General features: G+C 43.6%; 1 protein-coding gene across 1 annotated transcript in view; it reads left to right on the forward strand.

Annotated features, from left to right (window-relative positions):
* The window catches only part of manbal (mannosidase beta like), a 60,732-nt gene extending 36,037 nt beyond the window's left edge, over positions 1-24,695 (forward strand). Inside the window, exon 3 of the mRNA XM_038803490.1 lies at positions 23,331-24,695. Within this exon, the coding sequence (XP_038659418.1) occupies positions 23,331-23,438 (108 nt within the window). The 3' untranslated portion in view covers positions 23,439-24,695. The remainder of the gene's footprint in view (positions 1-23,330) is intronic.
* The last annotated feature ends 1,718 nt before the right edge of the window (positions 24,696-26,413 follow it).

Here is a 26,413-nt window from a genome sequence, read left to right on the forward strand (position 1 = left end):
CTTTGTTGCCCTCAGAAAATAATGCATTACTCATTGATTCAGTTGCAAAATTGGTCACTGGGTTAGTATGTTTTTTTTTCCCCAGCACATCCTCTTGGACAGCTGTATTCCCAGGGCACTGTTGGACTAACATGACTGAATATGAATTCTGGATATGCCAACAAACCTTCAAGTATTGTGTGTCTTATAAGGAATGGAGGCCTTGCTGGGGCAGGTTGATGCAATGACTGAGCTTCTTGGACGACAGTGTTGCTCATCTATTACCGCACGCATGCCTATCACTGAATCCTGGGCAGTGTCTCCTGGCTGCGACTAATGACTGGAAGCTGGAGAACCTCTGGTAGCTGCGTTTTACCGGGCAATATTTAACGAAAATCGGAGTCCCGTGTCGAATGCTTTTAGCTGGATGTTTCCCAGTGCTGGCAGCGCCGAGAATGTAGGCCGCTATTAAATGGGGCTCTGCTTCATTTCTGGGCCTTGGCAAGTAACGCCCCTCTGAGGCTGCACTTGCCCATTTCTGCAGTAATGAGCTCCGCTTGCCATGGCATCCCAGTCTCTAGACATCCACCACCCACCCACCCCTAATGTCCTAACTCGCCAATTAGAGGGTCGTTGAGCTCCTGCGCACCCCACCTCATAATGGCAGGGCACCTCAGGCCCAATTCCTGGCACTGGCATGATGCCCACCTGGGCACTGCCAGCCTGGCACACTGGCAGTGCCACAGTGCTGGGTAGCATCGAGGAACCACCCCCAGTATGCCTTGTCCAGTGCTAAACGGCGCCTGCTTGGGGTCTCCGAGGCGATGCCTTTAGGTTCCGGACGCTGGGTAGATCTGGAGTACACCTATTCGGGTGAGACTAACTACTCATTGAATATGCAAATTGAGGTTGGGACCCAGATCACCAAAGCCTCTTGAGGCGTGACGAGGCCAGTAACGAGATTTACCGGCCTTGTTGCGTCCCGAGTCAGGCGTGGCAAGGCTGATAGATCGCACCCAGATTTACTGATGGATTAACTCACACGATAATGCTCGTCATTACATTGCGAGACACTTACTTGAAATTCCAGCCCATTACACATTAATTGCAAACTTTTGATTATACCTCTTTGATTTGGACATTGTGCTTTCAGTGCCATGATATTGTTCGAACTTGCCTTGTGCAATGCAAAGCATATGAGGAGCTACATTCCAATGTAATGAATCATGCCTTCGTTCACCATTATTCATTTGAATTAGTCTCATAGTCATTTAAGGTACAGAAGGTGGCCATTCGGCCCATCGAGCCCATGCCTGCTCACTGTCAGCCAATCCAGTCACTCCCATTCCCTCACTTCACCTCTGGGCCCTGCAAGTTTATTTCCTTCAAGCATGCATCCAATTTCCTTTTGAAATCATTGCCCATTTCCATCACTGATGTAGGCAGTGAGTTGCAGGGCATTGCTACTTGCTGTGTTTAAAACAAAGTGTTCGTCCTCGTACCTCCCAAATCTCTTGCGCAAAACCTTCAATCTGTGTCCCCTGGTCCTCAACCTCCTCTGTTCCAAGGAGAATAGCCTCAGCTTCTCTAAACTAGCCTTGTAGTTAAATTCCCTCATCCGGAAACCATTTTGGTAAATCTCTGCACGCTGCGAAAGACCTTCAAATCACTCATAGAATGTGGTGACTGGGACTAGGTGCTCTAATTAGGGCCTAACCGGAGCTTTATAAAAGTTTGGCAAATAATCCCTGCGTTTGTACTCTACACCTTTATTTATGAAGTCGAGATGGACTAGGAGGTGCACAGTAAGAAGTCTTACAACACCAGGTTAAAGTCCAACAGGTTTGTTTTGAATCACTAGCTTTCGGAGCGCAGCTTCTTCCTCGCCCTGAATACGAAACCAATTGGCACGTCATGTTCCTCGTTTTACTAAAGTTACTATCAGAATGATAAATATAGGTAATAATCTTTATTCATGTCATAAGTAGGCTTACATTAACACTGCAATTAAGTTACTGTGAAAATCTCCTAGTCGCCACACTTCTGGCGCCTGTTCGGGTACACAGAGGGAGAATTCAGAATGTCCAATTGACCTAACAAGCACATCTTTTGGGACTTGTGGGAGGAAACCAAACCCACTCAGACACAGGGAGAACATGCAGACTCCGCACAGTGACCCAAGCTGGGAATTGAATCCGGGTCCCTGGCGCTGTGAAGAAACAGTGCTAACCACTGTGCCACCGTGCTGCCCTGTGCAGTCTCCTTGATTCGTGTGTCTGAATGAGTTTGCTTTCCACAAATTAGCTGCTACATTACAGCTGCTCCGACACTTCAGAAGTGCTTTGTTGGCTGTGAAGTGCCGTGTGAGACATCCAGTGGTTCTGGAACTTGCTATATTAATACAGTACAAGTCCTTTTCTCTTTTAACCTTGGATGGCTTGATGCTGCATTTTCATATTGTGACACCAGGGTGCGATAGAGTCTTCCTTATTAGACTGTGATGCAGTGAATCCAGGCTGCATGACAGTGGAATCCACGTTCAGGGACAAGCTCAATAAGTGGGATGCTTTTGTGCATAAACCTGATGGAATTAACCTTTTATTTTAATTTTCATTCAACGCATGGAGGTTTCGCAATGTGTTTTATACAATCATGAGTATATCTCTTCCACAGGGAGAACGATATAACATGTTCATGCAAATCTAATCCAGCCTTATTTTTGCATAAAGTTTTAACTGTGAGATTACTGGACATCCTGTACATCTTTAAAAATGCACACATAATAGGTAAAAGTTACAATATATGATATTTAACACTAAGGAACACAGGATCAGGCGTGTGGCTGCATCTTTAAGCTCACAAAATTGGATCAGCTTAACTATTGTTATTATTGTACAGAAATGTTGTTGCAGTCCTAAAGGACAATGTTAATGAGAGTGCAAATACGGCCACTGTTATTTTATGCGTGCAAAGCTTGTCAGACGTACCGTGGATATAAATGACAGTTGCAGCAATTTCTGATTTCTGGAATTCACCAGGCAGTACTTTTACAGCTCGTCGTGAATCTGAACATTTTACCTGACCTGAGTATGTGAACCTTTTGCTCAGTCCCATGAATTATTTGTATTAATGTGCTCTGCATGCTGTGTGCTAATGCAAGTAAACAAACGCGGTTCATGATTTTGTGTAGAATGTCAGTTGTGTCTGGATTCTGTTTTATACTTTTCTGCAGGAAGTAATAATGTTGGACGTGACGTTATAAATATTTAGCATCTGTCCATCTAAATTAGTGGTGAAAGTGTATCGAGCTCATCGCTTGGCCCCAGTTTTATTCGCTTTCGGTTTGTGCCATTTGCTCTCCATCCTGCCACCCCTGCTCCTTCTGGCTTCTAGTGGGATACTATTCCCCGTATTAGGAGTAGGAGGATGCCACTCGGCCCTTTCAGCCTGCTCCGCCATTCAATACGATCATGGTTGAACTGATTGTAACCTCAACCCCACGTTCCTGCCCACCACTCTTCCCCCCCCCCCCCCCCATAACCTTTCGCCCATGTGTTAATCAAGATCTGTCGAGTTTCGCCTTTAAAATATTCAAAGACTCTGCTTCCACTGCCTTTTGAGGAAGAGAGTTCCAGAGACTCACGCCTCTCTGTGTATAAACAAATTCTCTTCACCTTGCCTTAAATGCGCAACCCCTTATTTTTAAACAGTGACCCCAAGTTCTAGATTCTCTGACAAGAGGAAACATCCTCTCCACGTTCAGCCTGCCAATGTCCCTCAGGAACTTCAAGGTTTCGATCAAGTCACCCCTTACCCTTCTGAACTCTGGTGGATACAAACCTCACCCCTCCACCCTTTTTCCTCATTAGACAACCAGTCCATTCCTGGTATTAGTCCGATAAACCTCTTTGTCGAGAGGGCTAGAATACAAGACCAGGGATGTACTTCTGAGGCTATATAAGGCTCTGGTCAGACCCCATTTGGAGTATTGTGAGCAGTTTTGGGCCCAGTATCTAAGGAAGGATGTGTTGGTCTTGGAAAGGGTCCAGAGGAGGTTCACAAGAATGATTCCTGGAACAAAAGTTTGTCTTGTGAGGAACGGTTGAGCACTCTGGGTCTGTACTCGTTGGAGTTTAGAAGGATGAGGGGGGATCTTATTGAAATTTACAGGATACTGCATGGCCTGGATAGAGTGGGCGTGGAGAGAATTATTTCGCTTGTAGGAAAAACTAGAAGCAAAGGACACAATCTCAGACTAAAGGGACGATTTTTTAAAACAGATATGAGGAGGAATTTCTTCAGTCCGAGGGTGATGAATCTGTGGAACTCTTTGCTGCAGAAGGCTGTGGAGGCCAAATCACTGTCTTTAAAACAGAGATAGATAGGTTTTTGATCAATAAGGGGATCAGTGGTTATGGGGAGAAGGCAGGAGAATGGGGATGAGAAAAATATCAGCCATGATTGAATGGCGGAGCAGACTCGATGGGCCGAGTGGCCTAATTCTGTTCCTATGTCTTATGGTCTTAATAACATACACAATAATCCAGATATGGTCTCACCAATGCCCTGTACAACTGAAGTTAGCCTGCTTACATTTGTAATCCATTCCCCTCTCACAGTACTGAAGACAGCAATAGTTAGGAGGCAATTGAACATAACCAGGGAGTACCCCAGCTGGGTCTGAACTTGGCCATGTACAGGAATTGCCCAGCAAGGATTAATGTATCCAATGCAACCTGGGACTATAGATGGTTTACATTCTCTCCCCCCACCCCCTGCAGTCCCCCAACCGTGTTTCACAGCCCTGCTGCAGGACAGTTGTAATGCCTTTTTGACTTCAGTCTTGGTTACAGATCTAATCTGCAACTCAGCTTGGTCCCATTCTGGTCAATTTATTTCACGATTGTATTTGATTTTCTTTTGTACCAAGAACTAACAAAGCACAAAGGTGGATTCTTGTCTCGGTCAGAGCTGGGCTCTTTTGCTCTTCTGGTGAACCACAGGATACATTAGAACATAGAACATAGAACAGTACAGTACAGCACAGAACAGGCCCTTCGGCCCTCAATGTTGTGCCAAGCCATGATCACCCTACTCAAACCCACGTATCCACCCTATACCCGTAACCCAACAACCCCCCCCTTAACCTTACTTTATATTAGGACACTACGGGCAATTTAGCATGGCCAATCCACCTAACCCGCACACCTTTGGACTGTGGGAGGAAACCGGAGCACCCGGAGGAAACCCACGCACACAGGGGGAGGATGTGCAGACTCCACACAGACAGTGACCCAGCTGGGAATCGAACCTGGGACCCTGGAGCTGTGAAGCATTTATGCTAACCACCATGCTACCCTGCTGCCCAAATTCTTGAGTTAGTGTTGAGAGTAATACCAGCACTCGGTGTCACTCTCTCCCCACCCTTCTCCAAATCTAGTACAGGCGTCCATACGGAGCAATCAGTCATCTCAATAGCCTGGCCTGTCCCCTTAGAACATAGAACATACAGTGCAGAAGGAGGCCATTTGGCTCATCAAATCTGCACTGACCCACTTATGCCCTCACTTCCACCCTATCCCCGTAACCCAATAACCCCTCCTAAACTTTTTGGTCACTAAGGGCAATTTATCATGGTCGATCCACCTAAGCTGCATGTCTTTGGACTGTGGGAGGAAACCGGAGCACCCGGAAGAAACCCACGCAGACACTGGTGAATGTGCAAACTCTGCACATACCTGCTCTGGTAGCTGCAGTATTAATATGACTAGTCTAGTTCAGTTTCTGATCAATGGTAAACTGCAGACTGTTGATTTTGGGAGATTCAGCTATGGTAATACCATTAATAATAATAATAAACTACCACGAGCCCGGTGGTGGCGGCGACCCTAAGAATCTGGGGACAGTGGAGACGGCATCGGGGGGAAACAGGGGGCTCGATGGAGGCTCCACTGGGGGGCAACCATCGGTTCATCCCGGGGAACACGGATGGGGGATTCAGGGGATGGCAAAGGGCGGGCATCAGTAAATTGAGGGACCTGTTTATTGGCGGGAGGTTTGCGGGCCTGGGGAACTGGAAGATAAATTTGGCCTTCCCCAGGGGAACATGTTCAGATACCTGCAGGTAAAGGCGTTTGCTAGGCGACAGGTAGAGGGATTCCCTTTGCTGCCCTCGCAGGGGACGATGGACAGAGTGCTTTCGGGGGTGTGGGTAGGAGAGGGGAAGGTGTCTGACATCTATAAGGTAATGCAGGAGGTGGAGGAGTCGTCAGTGGAGGAGCTGAAGGCTAAATGGGAGGAGGAACTCGGGGAGCATTGTTGTCACAAGTAGGTTTACGTTAACACTGCAATGTAGTTACTGTGAAAAGCCCCTAGTTGCCACATTCCGGCGCCTGTTCGGGCAGACAGAGGGAGAATTCTGAATGTCCAAATTACCTAACAGCACGTCTTTCGGGACTTGTGGGAGGAAACCGGAGCACCCTGAAGAAACCCACGCAGACAAGGGGAGAACGTGCAGATTCCGCACAGACAGTGACCCAAGCTGGGAATCGAACCTGGGACCTTGGCGTGTGAAGCAACAGTGCTAACCACTGCTGCCTGAAATGTCCTAAGACATTAGGACCGGTTCTATGGCAGATGGAACCAATACAAGACGGATAGGTTACACATAACGGGACCAGGATTAATATCCTAACAGGGAGAATTGTGAGTGCTGTTGGTGTGAGTTTAAACCACCTCACCAGGGAGTTGTGAACTTGATGGGGAGCTCAAATTGGAAGGGAGTAAAGCTGGGAACAGAAAGTAGAAAAGTAGCAAGTGAAGTTACAAGCCAGACAAACAAAGGTGAGCTTCAACTCCGCTTAGAATGCAGAATAATGTCAAAAATACAAAATTAAGGGCTCTCTACCTGAACGCATGCAGCATTCACAACAAGGTAAATGATTTGATGGCACAAATAGTTGTAAATGGGTACTGTTGAGAACCCCCCGCTGATGTTAAATGTGAGGGTATCCCAAAACCCAGACGTGTAACTTGGAACACCAGTTCTTAGTGGTGTATAGTTACAATTTGGTATAATGCCAGAAAAGATGTGCAAACCAGAGGAACATTCCAGTTGTTTTGTGATCAATTAATAAAGAATAATTATTAAATTAATAGAAAACACATGACAAGAAGGACTATGTAGCATACTGCAACAGTACACTTAACTACACTGATGGCTATACACCGCCGTATCTCATGAAGTTACCCCTTTGTCCCAACTATGTACATAACCGGAAAAGCCCTTTTTTCCCCCAAATAACAACTAATATTATACAATTATATGAGCTAAATCCAGCAGATATTTACCACACTCAGGTTATTTGTCCACAGTTTGGAAAGCCATCCTTCATTTCAGTGACGGAATCATCTTCTCTGTTCACTTTTTAGAATTTAAACAGCAACCTCTTAGCAATAACATATTTTCGGGAGCCAGCTTGGTACGGCTGGGTTTGGCTATAATAGTAGCTGCTTCTACTGTGCCCCTTTCTCCAGTTATTTCCCTTGATATATCATTTTTCCCTTTGATGTTGTCCACTCTGTGGATCAGGCTTTTCCTATATTAGTGCCATACTCCTTATCTCTCCTCTTTTAAGTCTCCTCTCCTTCACCCCATTATTTTTCCCCTAGTCACAGAGGTAAACAGTTGGTTTTTCCACTGGTATATTCATTTTCATATCAAAATACTCCTCCACACAGCTTCACTTATCTGTCCCCTTTCATTTAATTTTATCCCAATTTCACTGATCTTAATTTCCCCAGTTCCTGACAGTATCATCTAATTGCCATTACAGAAATGTGACTACAGGGTGACCAAGACTAGGAACTGAATATTCAAGGATATTTGACAGGAAGGATAGCCAATAAGGAAAAGGAGGTGGTGTTTGGCTGATAATATGGGATGGGATCAGTCTTCTTCTGAGAAAGTCCCTTGGAGTCGAGGATTATTTGCTTCCACACTAAAATGAGTTCTTGGGTGACTAAGAAGTCCAATGCGCAATCAACAGTATCTGTCTCAGGTGGGGACAGACAGTAGTTGGAGGAGTGGGTGCGTGTGGTGGTCCGGTGGCCACACGCTCCTGTCGCTGTCGACATTTGGCTCCAGTTTTATCTCAATGATGAAACTCGCTTCCAAGTGTTCAGCTCCTTCCCAGAAGCTTTTCTCCACTTTGGACGGTCTTGGGCCAGTGATTCTCCAATGTTGGTGGAATGTGGCACTTTTCCAAGGAGGCTTTGAGGGTGTTCTAGAAGCGTTTCCACTGCCCACCCTGCGGTTTTCTTGCTGTGTCAAACTCCGAGTGCTTGTTTTGGGAGATTCGTATCAGGCATTCGGACCAGCTGGAGATGCTGAGAGCTCCGCGTTGCTTATTTGAGGAAGGCTTGAGTTCTAAGTTCCATGTTTGCTCACCTCTCATCGCAATATTTACCATGTTGCATTCAGACAAGAGAAGCTACGATTTCAAAAAAGCAATTATTCAAACAGGCATGTCTTGCGTATGAAGAAGGGCTGATCAATTTGTGTATTGTCTCTGAATTGGCCTCAGTGGGGGGGGGGGGGGGGGGGGCCTGAAAATGAAGATGATTACGGGGCCCCACCAATTGTAAATTCGACACTTAGGGCAGAAATGTCAATGGTGGAACGCCTGAGCTCCTGGGCAACGATAGCAGTACGCTGTTCCGGTCTGTCACTGCTGGGGTTATTCATGAGGGTCCTGATGTTCCAGATTCTGAACATCATTTTAAGGGATGGAAGTTGCCTGTGCATAAATATTTTGAACGTGGGGTGGTTATTGCACACCAACTACCACAGGGGCGTGATGAGGCAAGGCCTTGATCCAGAGGCAAAGGGATCCAAGACGACTGGAGACCAAGGCCTAGGGCATACAAGCACACATACTCTGACTGTCCTCCTTCCCATAGGACCTCTCTTCCTGGAATTCATTAAGTGTAGTGGCGGCCTCGTGAGTTCATGTGGGTAGCACTGGTCCCTCGTTGTTTATGGTCCCTCTGCTTTTTAAAAAATATAAATTTAGAACACCCAATTCTTTTTTTTTTTCCAATTTAAGGGGCAATTTAGCATGGCCAATCCACCTACCCTGCACATCTTTGGGTTGTGGAGGTGCGACCCACACAGACAGTGACCCAGGGCCGGGATCGAGCTCGGGGCCTCAACACTATGAGGCAACAGTGCTAGCCACTGCTTTTCTCTTCCTCTTCAGGTGGCGGTTATTGCCTTTGGGTCCTTTTCACCCTCTATGAGATCAGTATGTTAGCAAGGAACAATTTCCAATCGAAAAACAAATATAGCTTCTTCATGGGTGGAGCCAAGAGAATCAAGGAGCAGCAAACTTTGGTAGAGGTTATTTATAGGCCACTAAACAGTGTGGGGCATTATTTTTAATCCGATGTTTGAAGAAGCAGGTAATGTGGGTAATACAATAATCGTGGGTGACTTCAATCTGCCCATGGACTGGGTCAATCTAATGAGCACTAATGCTATGGAGGATGGGTTTCTGGAGTGTGTTAGGAATGATTTTCGAGAGCAGCGTGTTGAGGAACTGACTAGAGAATAGGCTATTTTAGATCCAGTATTATGTAACTGGAAAGGGCTAATTAATCTTGTTGTGAAATAACCTTAAGGGATGAGTGGCCATAATTGGATTGAATTGCCTCGCTTTCTAAAATTCTATCTGAAGCCAGGGTGTTCAGTTTGTACAAAAGAAATTTTGATAGTACGAGGGGCAAATTGGCTGCGGTGGATTTGAAACGATACATTATAAGGTGTGACTGCACGTAGGCAATGGGTAGTATGGCAGCTATCCATTCCTTCAAGGCACAAAAAAAAAGTTAGTTAACCATGGCTAACAACGGAAATTAAGTATTATAAAAGAAAAGGCCCATACATTTGTCAGATGTAGGCTTGAGAAGATGTTAGAATACAGCAAAGGAGGACCAAGAAACTGAAAAAGAAAGGGAGAATAGAATATAAATGTAAAGTAGCAGAAAACATAAAGACTGATCGTAGAAGTTTCTGTAGGCATGGAAAAAGGAAATATTTGGCTAAGGGGTGGGGGGGGGGGGGGGGGGGGGGGAGGTGCAGGGAGGGGGCATCGTAAACAGCCAGAACCAAAAAAACAGTGGGGAATGAAAAACAGGAAATCACAGCCACCATTGTAAATAATGCAAGAGAAAGAACGATGATGGATGTATGTAAATAATTAAAACCGACCGGTGTGTAAATATTTTTCTATAACTCCTACTGTTTGTCCACATTTATCCTTCTTGTGTATGCCACAAAAAACCCCAATAAAAACATTTTAAAAAATACATTTAAAAAAGGGAGGGAGAAAACTGGGGACTAAACACTTGTTAACCTTATCTTAGCAGCAGGGAAAGTGCTAGACTCTATTATGTAGGACATGATAAAGGGACATTTGGATAATAATAGTTTGATTGGGCACAGTCAACATGGGAAATTATGTTTGACAAACCTGTTGGAGATTTTTGAGGATGTTCCCAACAGAAAGAAGTTGGTTGATGTAGTGTACCTGGATTTTCAGAAAGTCCCCAGTAGGGCAGCACAGTAGCACAGTGGTTAGCACTGTGGCTTCACAGCGCCAGGGTCCCAGGTTCGATTCCCCACTGGGCCACTGTCTGTGCCGAGTTTGCACGTTCTCCCCGTGTCTGCGTGGGTTTCCTCCCACAGCCCAAAGACATGCAGGTTAGGTGGATTGGCCACGCTAAATTGCCCTCGTGTCCAAAAAGATTAGGAGGGGTTATTGGGTTACGGGGACAGGGTGGAAGTGAGGGCTTAAGTGGGTCGGTGCCGACTCGATGGGCCGAATGGCCTCCTTCTGCACTGTATGTTCTATGTACATGTGCTTGATTTAAAAATATACCTTTTCAATTATGCTTTTAGTCGTTCCTACTAACTGCAGCTACCCTAAATATTTACTCTGCGAAAATTGAAAGTTTTTCCAAGGATCACTGACAGTAGGGGAGAGAGCATCAAAAATGATCTACAACTAGAGGTGGAGAATGTGTAAGCAGGATTGTGCGACTGAGATAAAGGCAAAATTGTGCAAATGCTGGAAATCTGAAATAAAGAACAGAAAATGCCGGGAAAAACTCAGCAGACCCGGCAGCATCAGTGGAGCGAGAAACCGAACCAGCACCTCGAGTCTGCATGATTTCCTCAGCGCGCCCAAGGCGTTGGCTCTTGTTCCTCTCTCCACAGAGGCTGCCGTGCCTGGTGAGTTTTTCCAGCATTTTCTGGTTTTTATCGTGTACAGCTGAGGATCGCTCAATTTTTAAAATATGGTGACACCCAGGTGAGATTTGAACCTGAAGGTGAAGAAATTGTAATCTGTACGTCGGGTGAGGCAGCTAGCAAGGCCCCACAAAGAGCATGAACAGTAGAAAGCCAAAGGAATGAGCAAACAAATCCCCCTCACTCCCTTAAAATCACAGCACACTGCTGTGAAAAGAACATGTTAACACAGATTAGCATCTGATTACTTTGTCAAAACAGTTTAGATCAGTTTTCTAAACTTCCACACTGCCAGTGTTAAAGGGAAACTTGCTGTGGTAGTACAGTATACCTTAAGTTGCCTCCTTTTTAGGGGGTTGTTGACAAAAAAAAGGATGCAATTACATTATTTTCAGTCTTGTACAACAGTAACCTTTGTTGTAAAAGCAAAATACTGTGAATGCTGGGAATCTGAAGTAAAAACCGAAGATGCCGGATAAACTCAGCCGATCTGGCAACATCTGTGGAGAGATACACAGCTTCTCACAACAGAAATCATTCCCACAGTTCTGTAGAAGGGTCATTTATATTTGAAACATTAATAACCAAACTGTGTTTGCTACCAACGTGGTATATGCTCAGTTGTAAAGTAGCCATAGTCCCAGATGACCATAGGCTGCTTTCCCCTTTTGAGGAGGAGAGCTGACTGGTGGTGATTTAACCTGAGGATCACCATACCTCGGGTTAGAGGCAAGGTTGAGAAGGTGGGGCCTTCATGAATTGAACCCAGACGGCTGGCCTTGCCCTGCATCACAGACCAGCTGTCCAGCCAACTGAGCTAAACCAGCCCCCCCCCCCCCCCCCCTCAAGGTACCGCTTTACTCTGACATAATTTTTGAGCTACAGAAATCAGAATCAAAACTAACAAGAAGCTAAATAAACTTTGCAGAATGAAGTACGCATACAGTTTAACAGAAATTAGTTGCCAAATAAAAGACAACTTTGCACAGAAAGTTAAAAGTGAGCCAGAAACTAGGCATGTGTGCCACTAGGCACGTGTACCACTTTCCACTCTATCTCCAACTCAGTTCAGTGCACCCGGCTTGTCAGTTACATATCCACATCATTCTGTTATTGGGAAGGGAAGCAAAGTTTCTCTGAATCTATCACGTACGTTTTTTTAAAGATGAGTTTGCTAGGACTGTCTCTCCAATCAGTGATGTTGTTGGTTTTCTACGTATGCACAGGTGAGTATTGGTGGCCACCTTGCACAGGCAAGAGACACACTGAAATAATTTTGCTCATTGCTCACACTGAACTTCATCAGTTAGCCGTTCTGTGCTAACTGGTACTTTAATTCCTCTATGATAGACTACATACATATACAATCATGTCCCAGTTCAGACTTTCACACAACCAGACTAGAAATAGGAACTTATTTGCATCTCTGCCTCTCTCCAACTTTTAATCAATGGGGGACAGACAGAGAGGGGGAGAGAGAAGCAAAACTATTGCTGTGACCTATGCTAAGTTCTTGTGTGCAAGTGATTGGTTTGCTAAGCTTCCAATTAAACTTAGCAACTTGGAATGTAATACCCCAACCCCCCCCCCCCCTCCCTTTACCACCTTTCCAACTTGATAAAGGCTAGAAATTAATGGACTCCATTGTCTCAAAATGAATGTGACCTATGAAAGTATACACTTTGACATCAACACTGCCTGCTATCTTGTCCTGGGAACCAAACCAGAAATATGCAAGCCATTTAGAGTTGATGCTCTCTAAAAGCAGAATCTAACAATGTAGCAATGTTGTAACAAATAAAAACAAAATTCCATTCAATCCTTTCCCAAAGGGTTACACTGGTCAAGGGCACTTTTATTGCCCATACCATACATGGTAAAAGAAATAAGTACACATTCTGGCAAAAATGGATCAGTAAAAAGGTTTTGGCATTGCCACTTAGTCCTTGCATTAGCTCTATTACTTCTGTTTGTTCATCCTGAACATGCAATATACAGGTATTATGGTGCTTTCCCGTCTCTTGATTAATTGTTTTGCTAATTTTAAGGTGTTGGATAGTGGAAAGATTTCAAAAGATTTTTTTCCCAGTCAACAACTTGTAGTGCCTTTAAATTAATACGGCTTCATTGGAATATTATAAAGCAAAATATGACACCGAGCCACATAAAATATCTGGTCAGATGGTCAAAGAGGTAGGTTTTAATGGAGGAAAGTGAAGTAGCGAGGGATTTCCGAGCTTTACGTCCCAGGCAACTGAATGCATGGCCAGTACTGGATTAACATTGTCCATGTTGAGACGGGAATGTCATACCTGCAGATGTCTCGGAGAGTTGTACGGTTGGAAAGGATTACAAATATGGGTGGAGGCGTTTGAAAACCAGGATGAGAATTTTAAAATATAAATGTTGCTTGCCCAGGAGACTATGTAAATCAGTGAGCACATGGGTGATGGAAGAATGGAACTGATACAAATTGAGACACGGGGAGCAAACCTTTGGATGACCTCAAGATTATGGAGGGTAGAATGTGACGGGCCAGCCTGGGATGCTTTGGAATGGTCAAGTCTGAGATAATAAAGGGATAAATGAGGGTTTCAACAGCAGATGGGCTGTGACCAGGTCAAAGTCCGGCAATGGTATGGAATTGGAAATAGGCAGTCTTAATGATGGCATGAATATGAGGTTGGAAGCTCATTTGGGGCCATCTAAGATACCAAGGTTGCAAGCAGTTTTCCCAGTATTCCCCCATGTAGGACAATGTGGCGAAACTTTGCCAATGTGGGAACCTGCATGAAGAGCTATGGGTTTTCACAAGTAAGCAACAGGAGCTTAGCGTAGGTCTCACCCCCACAACCCAAAAAGATGTGCAGGATAGGTGGAATTGCCATGCTAAATTTCCCCTTAATTGGGAAAAAAAAGAACTGGGCACTCTAAATTTATTAAAAAAGAGAAAAGGCTGAGTAACAGTTTGTGGTCCGTGATAATTGCAAAGTGTTGCCCATAAATGTATTGATGGAGCTTTCTGACCATGAAGTCCACGGCTGATCCATCCTTTTCAATCTGAGAGTATCTGCATCGGTCAAGGTTCTTGCATATCGGCTATTGGCTTCGTCCTGTTGTTCACCTGATGGGACAACAATGCCCTGATGCCACATGGGAAGGCATTGCACATGATTAGGAGCAGCCTGGAAGGGTTGTAATGCATTATCAGCCTAGAGGACGACAGCTGTAGTTTTACATTGGCAAATGCCTCTTCTTGTGGCGCTCTCCATGTCCATTTCTGATGTTTCTTTCGGAGTGCATATAATAGTGCCAATATAGTTGCCAGATGCTGAATGAATTTTCCATAATAGTGTGAACCACAGGAATGACCCTATCTTAGTTCAAACTTTCTCCTCCTCTGGGTGCAAACCGTCCTTGTCTACCTGGTACCCCAGATATGTGACCTCCTTTGCCTGGAAGACCTACTCGCCCCTTTTTAGGTAGACGCCTGCCTTAGAGAAACGACGGAGGACTTCCTCTCAATTATGTAGGTTCTCCATCACCACCTGGAATATTGTGTAGGTGGACGCTCGAGGTGATTGGAGCCTTCGCAGTTGCTTTACTCCGAATTTGTGCATCCTCAGGCAAATGATTCCCACGTGTCAATGGAATTGGTTGCATTTATTTAGGGAGGCTTTCAGAGTGTCCTTGTAGTATTTCCTTTGCTCTCCTGGTGATCGTTGCCTTTGTGGAGCTTGGAGTAGAGCACTTATTTTGGGAGTCTTGTGTCGGGCTTGTGGGCAATGTAGCCCGCCCATCGCAGTTGGTCTAGTGCCTCGATACTCGAAATATTGGCGTTGGAGAGGCTGCTCATGTTAGTGTATGCCCAGCCTGCCAGTGGATTGCAGGATTTTGTGGAAGCAACGTTGGCGATATCTCCAGGGATTTGACGTGTCGGCTGGACATTGTCTATGTTTCTGATGCATGCAGGAGGGCGGGGACCACAGCTGCTCTGTGGACCATGAGCTTGGTGCTGGATTTGGGGTCTTGGAACTTCGAACCCTCTGTTCCTCAGGCATCCTAAGACTGCATTGGATCGATGCTGGATTTCATCGTCAATGTCTGCTCGCACGGAGCGGAGGCTCTCGAGGTATGGGAAAGGATTCACATTGTCCAAGGGCTCATTATGGTCTTGATGGTCAGCGGGCAGTTTTGTGCCGCAGGACCGGACTGGTAGAGAACCTCAGTTTTCTGAATGTTTAGTCTGAGGCCCATTTTCTCATATGCCTCAGCAAAAGCATCAATGATGGTTTGTAGCTCAGCTTCTGAATGTGCGTGCGTACTGCAGCTCGATGACAGAGGTTGGAATGGTCTTGGTTATGGCCTCGAGGCATTGGAGGTTGAACAGTTTCCCACTTGTCCAGTAGGTTAGTTCCACTCCAGCGGGGAGCTTCAGGGTGATTGGGTAGAGTGTTGCTGCGAGGAAGATGGAGAAAAGCGATGGTACGATGACGGAGCCCTGTCTGACCCCAGTTTGCACACGTATTGAGTCTGTGGGTGTATTCGAATATATTGTAAATAGATCAATATTTCAAAAGTGACAGACCAAAGAAAGTCATACAAACAAATTATGTTAAGTGTTTTCCCATGAATATCTAGCAGTGATTAATTTGCTTAAATGTATTAAGAAAACTAAAAATTAATCTTTGAGTATTTTTTGAAATTCCTTCAACTGTATGGAATATAATAGATTGGGCTTGTCATATTGCTAGTTAGCTCACAATAACATCAGTTTGTACTGTGCATACAACCTACCACAGAAAATGCATAAAGTCATTGTCTACATAGGATGCTTCTTCAAATTTCATTTCACTTCTTATGGCAGAGCTTCTCATTCTAGGGGACCTTTGGAATGACATTTTCAATTTTAAAGCATTATGAACAATAGTTCTGTTTAAAAATGTCATGGTCCGAGGGCAGCACGGTGGCGCAGTGGTTAGCCTTGCTGCCTCACGGCGCCAAGGTCCCAGGTTCGATTCCAGCTGTGGGTCACTGCCCATGTGGAGTTTGCACATTCTCCCCGTGTTTGCGTGGGTTTCACCCCCCACAACCCAAAGATGTGCAGGGTATGTGGATTGGCCACGCTAAATTGCCCCTTAATTGGAAAAAATGAATTGGGTACTCTAAATTTATTTTTTAAAAATGTCATGGCCTTATTTGGCCTAGTGAGACTGTGGGCTGGATTATCCGGTCCCCCAGCCACATGTTTCTCGGTGGCGTGCTGTTCGCTGGCGGTGGGATTCACTCTTCCTGCTGCTTGTCAGTGGTATTTCCCATTCAAGCCACCCCACGCTGCAGGGAAACCCATGGGCGGTGGTGTGCTGTCAGCGGGAAAAGAAAATCCCAACAGCTAGAGAATTCATAGAGTCATAGAATTTACAGTGCAGAAAGAGGCCATTTGGTCCATTGAGTCTGCACCGGCCCTTAGAAAGAGCACGCTACCTAAGCCCACACCTCCACCGCATCCCAGTAACCCTACCCTATCTTTTTGGACACTAAGGACAATTTATCATGGCCAATCCACCTAGCCCGCACATCTTTGGACTGTGGGGGGGAACCGGAGCGCCCGGAGGAAACCCACGCACACACGGGGAGAAAGTGCAAACTCCGCACAGACAGTGACCCAAGCTGGGAATCGAACCTGGGACCCTGGAGCTGTGAAGCAACTATGCTAACCACTGTGCTACCGTGCCTCCCCCAATTAGCCTATTGTGTTGGACCAAAATACAACAACCAGTTGAATCTGGTGATTTTGCTCCTTTTTATAATTTAATTCAAAAAACATAAACTGTACCTCCCAGCATTTTGATTTACTACTCTAATTAATGCAAGAAACTGTTACTGGCAGGAGAAATGGTTATTGTAAGGCGCCTGATGAAAAAGACCAAATATATCATCTTGTCAGTTGTGTTGAAACAATTTTGTCTGCAACCTTACTGTGTTTCATTCAGGATGTAACAATGTTTCATATACAGTAATCTTAGACCTTTTTAATTTTCCTCTACAATCTCAAAGGTACCTTAGGTATGCTATAGACCCCCAGGCTAGGTTGGAAGCCTTAATATGAAACTGTGGGATGAGATCAGTAAAATATCAACTGTGAGACATTATTGATTGCTTTGACATAAGGGTCAGCAAGGGGATAAAATGTCTTGGAATTTATTTGGATGTGTCACGGGGGAACGACCAAATCTATAGCACAAAAGTGAGTAAGGCTTTGAATGGAAGTGATCGTAATATGATTGCATTTGGCAATGCAAAGATTGGATAGGTTATAAAAACACAAACAAAGTTGTCAGATTTTAAGAGGACCAACTTTATGCACTTGAAAAGTCTTAGTCAGAATAGTAAGAAGTCTTACAATACCAGGTTCAAGTCCAAGTTTGTCTCGAATCACTAGCTTTCGGAGCGCAGTTCCTTCATCAGGTGAGTCAGAATAGGCTTGGCAAATTTGAGTATGTCTAGGGAAGTGGAGGAACAATAGTGTTCATCGAGGGAGGTCATTCTGAATGCAATGGACCGATGTGTACCCTTGCAAAGCAAAGGTCGGAAGCTGAACGGTTCTGCTGTTTGTTTGAATGGGACGAATAAGCAGCTCATAAAGAAGAAAGACATTTAAAGCTATGGATTGTATTGAATTACAGATAAGAAATCAATATGCAAAAGTATTGCAGGAGTATAAAAAGGACATTAGAATGTCAAAAAATTGACCAATACCAGAGAAGTGAGTGATCAGCTTTTAGATACAGTATATTAGGAGAAAATATGGGGATGGGGGAGGGACCCAAAACGATAAGGGCCGCATGGTTTTCTGCCTACACTGGTTTCCCCATAAATATACAAACTTATTTCAGTAAATTACATCACAGTTCAAAGTGCAATACCCTTAAATTGCTTTCAATACAGTACATGACCCTCTCACTGCTTTAGAATTACTGGTTTATTTACAATATACATTTTATGTCAAACATTCTCTGGTGCATACGAGGGGCTTTAACGTACTATGACCGGAGGGCTTTAGACTGTGGCCTTGCCTATTGAGCCTTACCCATTGAGCCTTTGTAACAGCTGTCCCGAGTGTCAGTGTCTGCCTCAAGCACCTACATCTGGTCCTTGGAACATGCCATCTGGTCATTGGAATATGCCAGTCTGCAACATTCGGTCATGGACATCTCTTTGCAGTGGAAGACCAACACATTTTGGCCAAATGAGAGGGCATCTTTCGTCGAGTTCATTGTCAGCAAGCTGCCGTTGATGTTTGCCTCGGTCTGCATACCCGAGAACAGCTCATGAAGCACAGATTTTGTGAAAGATTTAATGACGAGGGATCTGGATAGAAATAAAATCATGAAAGACAATTTCATGGAGGTGAAGTCTTGCCAATCTAATTTACTGGTTTTCTTGCCGAAACGTTTCAACGAAGGATTGTGGGAGCGGATATGATGCACTTCACTTTCAAGTAGGATTTTTAATGCAGTTCCTTTGGAAAGTTTGAACATAACTAAAACATAACGATTGGAGAGGTTTTCCAGTGGATTGTAATTGGCTGATAGTACAGCATTTGTCTGGTACCAGGTGTGGGAACATCTTTGGTTTCATATTTTCAGAAATATCCTGGTAGATTCACAAGCCGGTGGTTAAATTTGCAGATGACTCCGAACTAGCGCAAATGATAGGCTGTGAAGCGGACCAGGATAAATTACACAATTTAACTATAATTGGCAATGGAAGTAGACTGTTGACATTGGAGCAGTGCAACATGCTCCATTTGGTGGACAAAACGATATTGAGGGCGGACTATTCTATTACTTAAATGGAAAGAAAATAATGTGAAAATGGGAGAGATCTGAGAATTGTAACTGACAAACTGAAACTATGGCAACAATGTTCAATGGCAGTGAGTAGAACAAATCCGAGGTTGGAATGTGTGGAAAAGCTAATATTAACCCACATGTTGCGGTAATCCTGTCGTTTACAAATCATCGATGCAATTGCATTTAGAATATGTGTACAGTTCAGATCACAGCAATGGGAAAGGGCATTGCAGCTATTGAAAACACATCGAGAGAGCAACAAGAATGACTTGAGGGGATGGAGCAATTGGATTATGATGCATTATTATATTGATGCAGCAATTTCTCAGAGGTTAAGAGGTGGAATGATTTCAATGGTTTGGTTTCCAAAAGGAACTTGATAATGTCGACCATCTATTTTACCTTGTGTGGAACCATAGGGCACTGTTCTGTGATTCAAGTGGGGGTGGGGTGTAAAATTTCAAACTACTCTGCAGAAAGATTGAGCCAGAACTTGAGGCGTTGCAATCACAGTCGAATTGCCACCCCTCTCCTTTTTACTCACTCAGTCAGGAGCTGCACCTTTTCTCGTCTGCTCCCCCAACCCGGGCCTGCTGAGAAATATGCAGTGCATCTGGTTCCTGAGGCCTGTAGTGTAGGGCAGCGCCATCAGGGAAACTGCACTAGCTGTCATAAACCAAGATTAAAGGTCTCTGGGTTTAAATATACTTGTGAAGACCAGGTAAGGGAAAGTAGGATGGGTTGGGGTTAAGTTAAGATGGATCGGAGAGGGGTGGGTGAGTGGTGTTTAGGATGGGGTCGCAGGGGGTAGGATTGGTCAGGGAGTCAAGTGGTCAGTCGGGGGGGGCGGGGGGTGTAGTCAAGGTGTCAGGAGGGTAGTTGAGGAGGGAGTTGGAGATTGGGGCAGGTAATGGTGGGTGGGGAGGGTCCGGCGAGTGTGAAGGGTCAAAGAGAGTAGTTGGATGGTCGGGGTGTAGTCAAAGGTTGGGAGGTTAGTGTGTGTGGGGGGGGGGGGGGGGGGGGGGGGTAGTAGTAGAGTTACCCAGGAGTTGCACGTGGTTTTAATTCTTGTAGCATTTCCTGGGTAATTATTCCGAGAGTTGCAACCATCCAAAGTTTTTGATTTAAATCAGAGTATTGAATTGTTCCCGGTGCAGATTAAATTCCCATTAGAAGTTTAAACTTCATGGTAATTCCTGTGCAGTCCATGCAAGGACACCTCTGGGGTTGGGGGTCCTCCATGCATCCTCTAGAGCAGTGCATCTCAAACTATCTGATGTGGCGTACCGGCAGTTTTTTTTTCAATGTGCCAGGGACCGGTGAGCGAAACAAGCCAATCCAGGATTACTGTCTCTTTTCTGGAAACACTCCAAGTACCGGCAGACGATGGCTCGCGTACCGGCACCAGTACGCGTACAACACTTTGAGAAGCACTGCTCTAGAGTATACTGGGGGTACAATGTCCACACTTCCCCCCCCCCCCCCCCCCCTCAGAGAATTGAGGTGATGGGCCAATTATTTCACTGGGCATAGGGTAAATCTATGGAACAGACTTGAGACAAGTTGTATGGTAAATGTGCCGTACTTGGCAGGATCTTTGGGTTCATGATTTTCAATGTTTGGAATTAATCCAAGTTAGTTAATGATATGAAGCCAGGTGTGAATGTAAGCTGTGAGGTGCCACAAAGGCTACATAGAAATATGGACAGGTTAACTGAATGGGCAACAAGATGGCAGTATAATGTGAGAAAGTTTACGGTTATTCACCTCAATGGTAAGAACAGAAAAGCAGATTTTGTTTAAAGGCATGCTGATTTTCGGAGGGACTTTGGTATACTTGATTGGCATCCCTTCCACAAACATTCACTTCCTCCACCAGTGACGCATAGTGGCAGCAGTGTGTACCATTTAGAAGATTCACTGCAGGAACTCAGCAAGGCTCTTGGCAGCACATTCGAAACCCAAAACCATTTATCATCTCAAAGAACAAGGGTAGCAGGCGCATGAAAACACCACTGCCTGGACGTTCTCCTCCAAGTAACTCACCACCCTGATTTGGGAAATATATTGCCGTTCCTTCACTGTTGCTGGGTCGAAATCCTGGAACACCCTCCCTAACATTACTGTCGATGCACCTACACCACAGGGACTGCAGCGGTTCAAGAAGGCAGCTCACCACCACCTTCTCAAGGACAATTAAAGATGGGAAATAAATATTGGCCTAGCCAGCAATGCCCACATCCCACAAATTTTTTTAAAACTCGTACAGGAAACACAAAGTCAGCTTGCATGTGCAGCAAGCATTTAGGAAGATACATGGCACATTGGCACTTAATGCGAAAGATTGGAGTACAAGAATTAAGAAGCCTTAATACCATTGTACAGCTGAGGCTTTGTGAGGCCACGCCTGCAGTTTTAGTCTGGAAGGAAGGATATATTTGCATTGGAGACCATACAGCAACGGTTCTCTCGATTTGTTTGTGAGGTGAGAGACCGCCATATGATAGGCTGAATAAATTGAGCCTATACCTTGGAAGTTTAGAAGAATGAGAAGTAAGCTCATTGAAACATGCAAACTTCTGAAGAGGTTTGGTAGGGTAGGCACCGAGAGATTGTTTCCCCCACGGCTGGGGTAGCTAGAACTCAGGGTCACAGTCTCAGGATAAGGGGTCAATCAATTGGGGCTCAGTGGGTTGTGAATCTTGGAATTCTCAACCCCAGAAGGTTATGGATGCTCCATCATTGAATATATTGAAGGTAGAGATAGATATATCTTTGGTGTCTCAGATAATCCAGGGATGTGGGGAGTAGATAGCAAAGTGTTGATCAGTTATGATTGTATTGAAGGCCATATGGCATACTGTTCCTTTTTCTCATTTGCTAAGCTTTCACCACTGAGCATTTCATGTCTTAACCGAGTCTATTGCAGAATAATTGACCTTGATTGGTTACCAAAATTAGTCAACCACTCCATTATTGTTGTATTATGCAACTACCAGGTTAGTGAAAGGAAAGCTAGGTAATCTTGATCATTTTGTTTCTGACTGGACATCCCTATGTTTCATATGGAACAGGGCTGATTATGGACTGACAAGGCAAGGCTGAGGTACTAAATCAGGGGTGGGCAAACTTTTCCGTGCAAGGGCCACATTCAGAAATTCACAATTTTAAAGGGCCGCATAGCATATTAAGTAAAATAATTACTTCACCCGGTTATGATTCTGGGCGCCTCATATAGAACATAGAACAGTACAGCACAGAACAGGCCCTTCGGCCCTCGACGTTGTGCCGAGCAATGATCACCCTACTCAAGTCAACGTATCCACCCTATACCAGTAAGTAACCCAACAGCCCCCCCCCCCCCCCCCCCCCCCCCCATTAACCTTAAAAAAAAAATTTAATTAAAAAAAAAATTTTTTTTTTTAATGACTTGGTGGGCCGCATAAAGACCTTGCGGCCCGTGGGCCGTAGTTTGCCCACCCCTGTACTAAATGAATACTTTGCAGCTGAAAGAAGATGTTTCCAAAGTAAGGGTACAAGATTCTGCATGAGCTAAAACTTGATAAACAGGAGATACTAGAAAGGCTGTCGATACTTAAGTCGATAAGTCACCAGGGTCAAAAGGGATGGATCTGAAGATGTTGAGGAAAGAATAGAAATAGTAACTGTACTGGCCATACTATTTAAATCCTCCTTGGATATGGGGATATTGCTAGAGGAAAGTAGAATTGCAAATAATACACCAAAAGTGTAAGGGTAAACCCAGCAACAGTAGGACAGACAGTTTAATGTTGGTGGTGGAAAATCTTTTAGAAGCAATAATCTGGGAGAAAATCAACAGTCCATTGGACAAGTGTGAATTAATAAAAGGAAATTAGCATGGATTTATTAATGCAAATTGTGTTTGACTAACTTTATATTTTTGATGAGGTAATAGAATGAGTCGATGAAGGCAATGTCCTTGATGTGGCGTACATAGATTTCAAAAAGGCATTTGATAAAGTGCCATGTAATAGGCTTGTCCGCAAAGTTGTTAACTCTTGTGAAATGACTTTGCATTGGGCCCTTATTAAACCTTTCCCATCATTAGAATGTACCATAAATTGGGAAGAATGTTAATTTTTTTGATATTTTTAAATGTTACTGAATAGTTTTAAAATATTTTGTTTTCATCCAAACTTCAGGAGTGGGACCAATCGGAGTCAAAGCCTTTGGATGTCACTAAAAAGCAAAAGCCAACAACTCCTTCATCGGGCAAGAAAGCCAAGAAAGAGAGCAAAAAGAAGAGATAGATTACTGGAAGAGAACGGAGTGGACTGAGAATCACATGGAAATTTCCGTGGTGGTTCTGCTTTTGTGCTCATTGTTCCTGAATAAACATTTTTTTTAAATTCGGTGTTAATTACATAAAAGATAGTTTTTCACAAGAATGTTGCAACAGCAATGTTATTATCCCATCTTTCTTGCATCCTCTGAAAATTAAAAAAATTACCAATTTGTAACCATCTTCATTATGTTACTGATTTTACACCTATACTTCATTGAAAATAGCTACACACAAGTACAACTAAAGGTTCTTTTATATTGCCATGCACTGTGATCTCAGGAGAGCAACTTACATGCAGCACTCCTCCACATTTATACACTACAGTGGAATGCTCCCTGAATAGTAAATGGGGATAAGTGCTTACAACAATTTGGTCATTGTGCATGTGTGACCATTGGTGTTCTGTTTTCCATAGTGTTCACAGGCCAAATAGAAGTTCATATGACTTCATGTGCCCCAATACGCTAGATATAATTCAGCATATTTATTTTGCAGGCATAAAAATTACAAAATCACTCCAAAAAGCCTAGGCTGGATCCCACGAGGGGTCTCTTGGTTTCCCTTGTAACTTCAGGACCTTTCCACCTACCAATGCCAGGGAGCAATGTTAATGGCTATTTTGTTTTCTTCAACATCCCTTCCTGGACATTTTAGGGCATGTGTTTCTGTGACAAAAGAATTGACAATGTTACCTTGTGCATGGGGTTCAGTGAGACTGGCATGTCAGTAGCTAACAGCAAGACCGTAACATAAAAACAGTTTGAAATTCGTTTGCATACCTGAGTTAAGCAGCCCAGCAACATTTGGGACCTGTGTTCAGACGAGAATTGAATTTAGATGACCAGAACTTTCCATCCTGCTAATATGTTCTATGTATTTTGATGTGATCTTTAAGACTGAAGATCGGTTGAAATATCTCCCTTTTCCCTCTAACTTTTTTTTTTAACAGAAGCCTCCTGACGATGCCTTTCAAGCTAGAAACCTATTGGGGGTAGTTTTGTCTCTTGTTGCCCTTACATTTTCATTGATGTTGCGTTTGAGATTTCCCATTTATTTTGTGGTGGAAGGTCATTGCACAATTGTTCATATTAAGATCATAAATTATAACTGCTTCAAACACATTGTGGATGAAAATTTTCAGATGTCATACATCACAATGTGACTGGAGAGCTTTCCTTTGCATTTTGTGGAAGTCAATAAAATGAAGAATCTCTCTTGTCAATAATGTTTACTCCATTTGCAGTGATATTAATTTACTGATCTGTTGAAATGGTGCGCTCATTGCATGAAGATGTATTGTTTGCTTTTAGATTTAAAATATTGTTTCCAATGATTAAATGTATTGAAACTCACATTTGTCACTGTCATCAGCACACTTTACATACTTCTGAAATGTAAGTGAATTTCATTGCTGTTGGGTTTTTTTATATAGGATATTTTCTTTGTATTAAGAAGGCAAACAATTCAAAATCAAGCTAAAATATATACAAGGCTTTCTAAGATAGAAAGTATGTGTTAATATCTGCAGTAAAAGCCAAATGTAACTATTTATGAAAATCAATACATATTGTTACAAAATGTTTCACATTGCATCTGCAACATTTGGATCTGGATCTTATGGTTGAATTGGTAACTGGGCTGTGGAGATAATCTGTAGATCTGAGTAATGCTGTGGACCTTACTGGAATGAAGATGCCTGTGCACAAGTGCTTGTACAGATTTGAAGTCCCTCAGAACAGGCAAAATATTTGTCTTCTAAAATATAAAAGAATTGCAGTGGAAATGTTATTGTAGCTGGCACAAATTTAAGCCTGTGTTAATTTACCCTCTGTTTGAAAATTTAAGCCATTTGGCTTTAGTATACTTAGGACCTGACTACCAAATTTTACCTTCCCTTGTTTCTAATCTGTGCAAAAGTGGCAATATGTCGGTATCATAAAATACATTTCAGAAATACATGCTTCAGAATAAATTTTTCATTACATTCTCATCATGCTTTAAAAAAAATAATAATCTTGGTTTTCTTCTTTCACGTTGTCAGCACAGACACTGAAGAAAATTGATTGCATTGTAAATAAATTAATTCTTGAATCTGTATGAAGTGCAATGTGTGATATTGCAGGCTGGCTGGAGTTGGAATTGAACCTGGCTTTGTCGGAGACTTAATGAATCATGGCGACCATTTGTAACAAAACACTAATCCTTTGGAATATAAACTACTGTATGAAAAAATAATTTAAAAATGTTTCTTCAGGACGAGATATGGTCATGCTGAACTTTGTTACCAAGCACTGAATTAACATTGTGACGAACAATTTCAAAAGTTTTTTTGATTTGTTTCCCATCTGCTTCAGTTGTGTAAAACAAATGCTATAGGGGCGGCATGTGGCGCAGTGATTATGACTGGGACTGTTGTGCTGAGGACCCGGGTTTGAATCCTGGCCCTGGGTCACTGTCCGTGTGGAGTTTGCACATTCTCCCCATGTCTGCGTGGATTTCACCCCCACAACCCAAAGATGTGCAGGTTAGGTGGATTGGCCACGCTAAATTGCCCCTTGGAAAAAAAAAATAATTGGGTACTCTAAATTTAAAAAAACAAATGCTATGAATGTGTTTTTTATATACGTTTTAGAAGTATAACTTTTTTAGTTTGGGGAATTTAAATAAATGAAACACTGTGTGTGTGTGTGTGTGTGTGTGTAAGAAGCTGGTAAACAAACCTGAAGTATGTACCAATCAAAGGGTAGCCTGTGTTTATTTAAGAGCAGAGTTGGAAATGGGAAAAGCCTAAACAACAGGTGATCCCCTGCAGTTATCCTGTTAGAGATATAAACTAATTATGTAGGTCCCAGAGTCAAAGGGCTGCTTTGAAGGAAAAGATAATTAGTTTAAATTTATCTTTGGATATTCCAGCTATGCCATGTTCCACTAAAATAGACT

Source organism: Scyliorhinus canicula, chromosome 7, assembly GCF_902713615.1.
Source record: "Scyliorhinus canicula chromosome 7, sScyCan1.1, whole genome shotgun sequence".
In the NCBI taxonomy this organism is placed as follows: domain Eukaryota; kingdom Metazoa; phylum Chordata; class Chondrichthyes; order Carcharhiniformes; family Scyliorhinidae; genus Scyliorhinus; species Scyliorhinus canicula.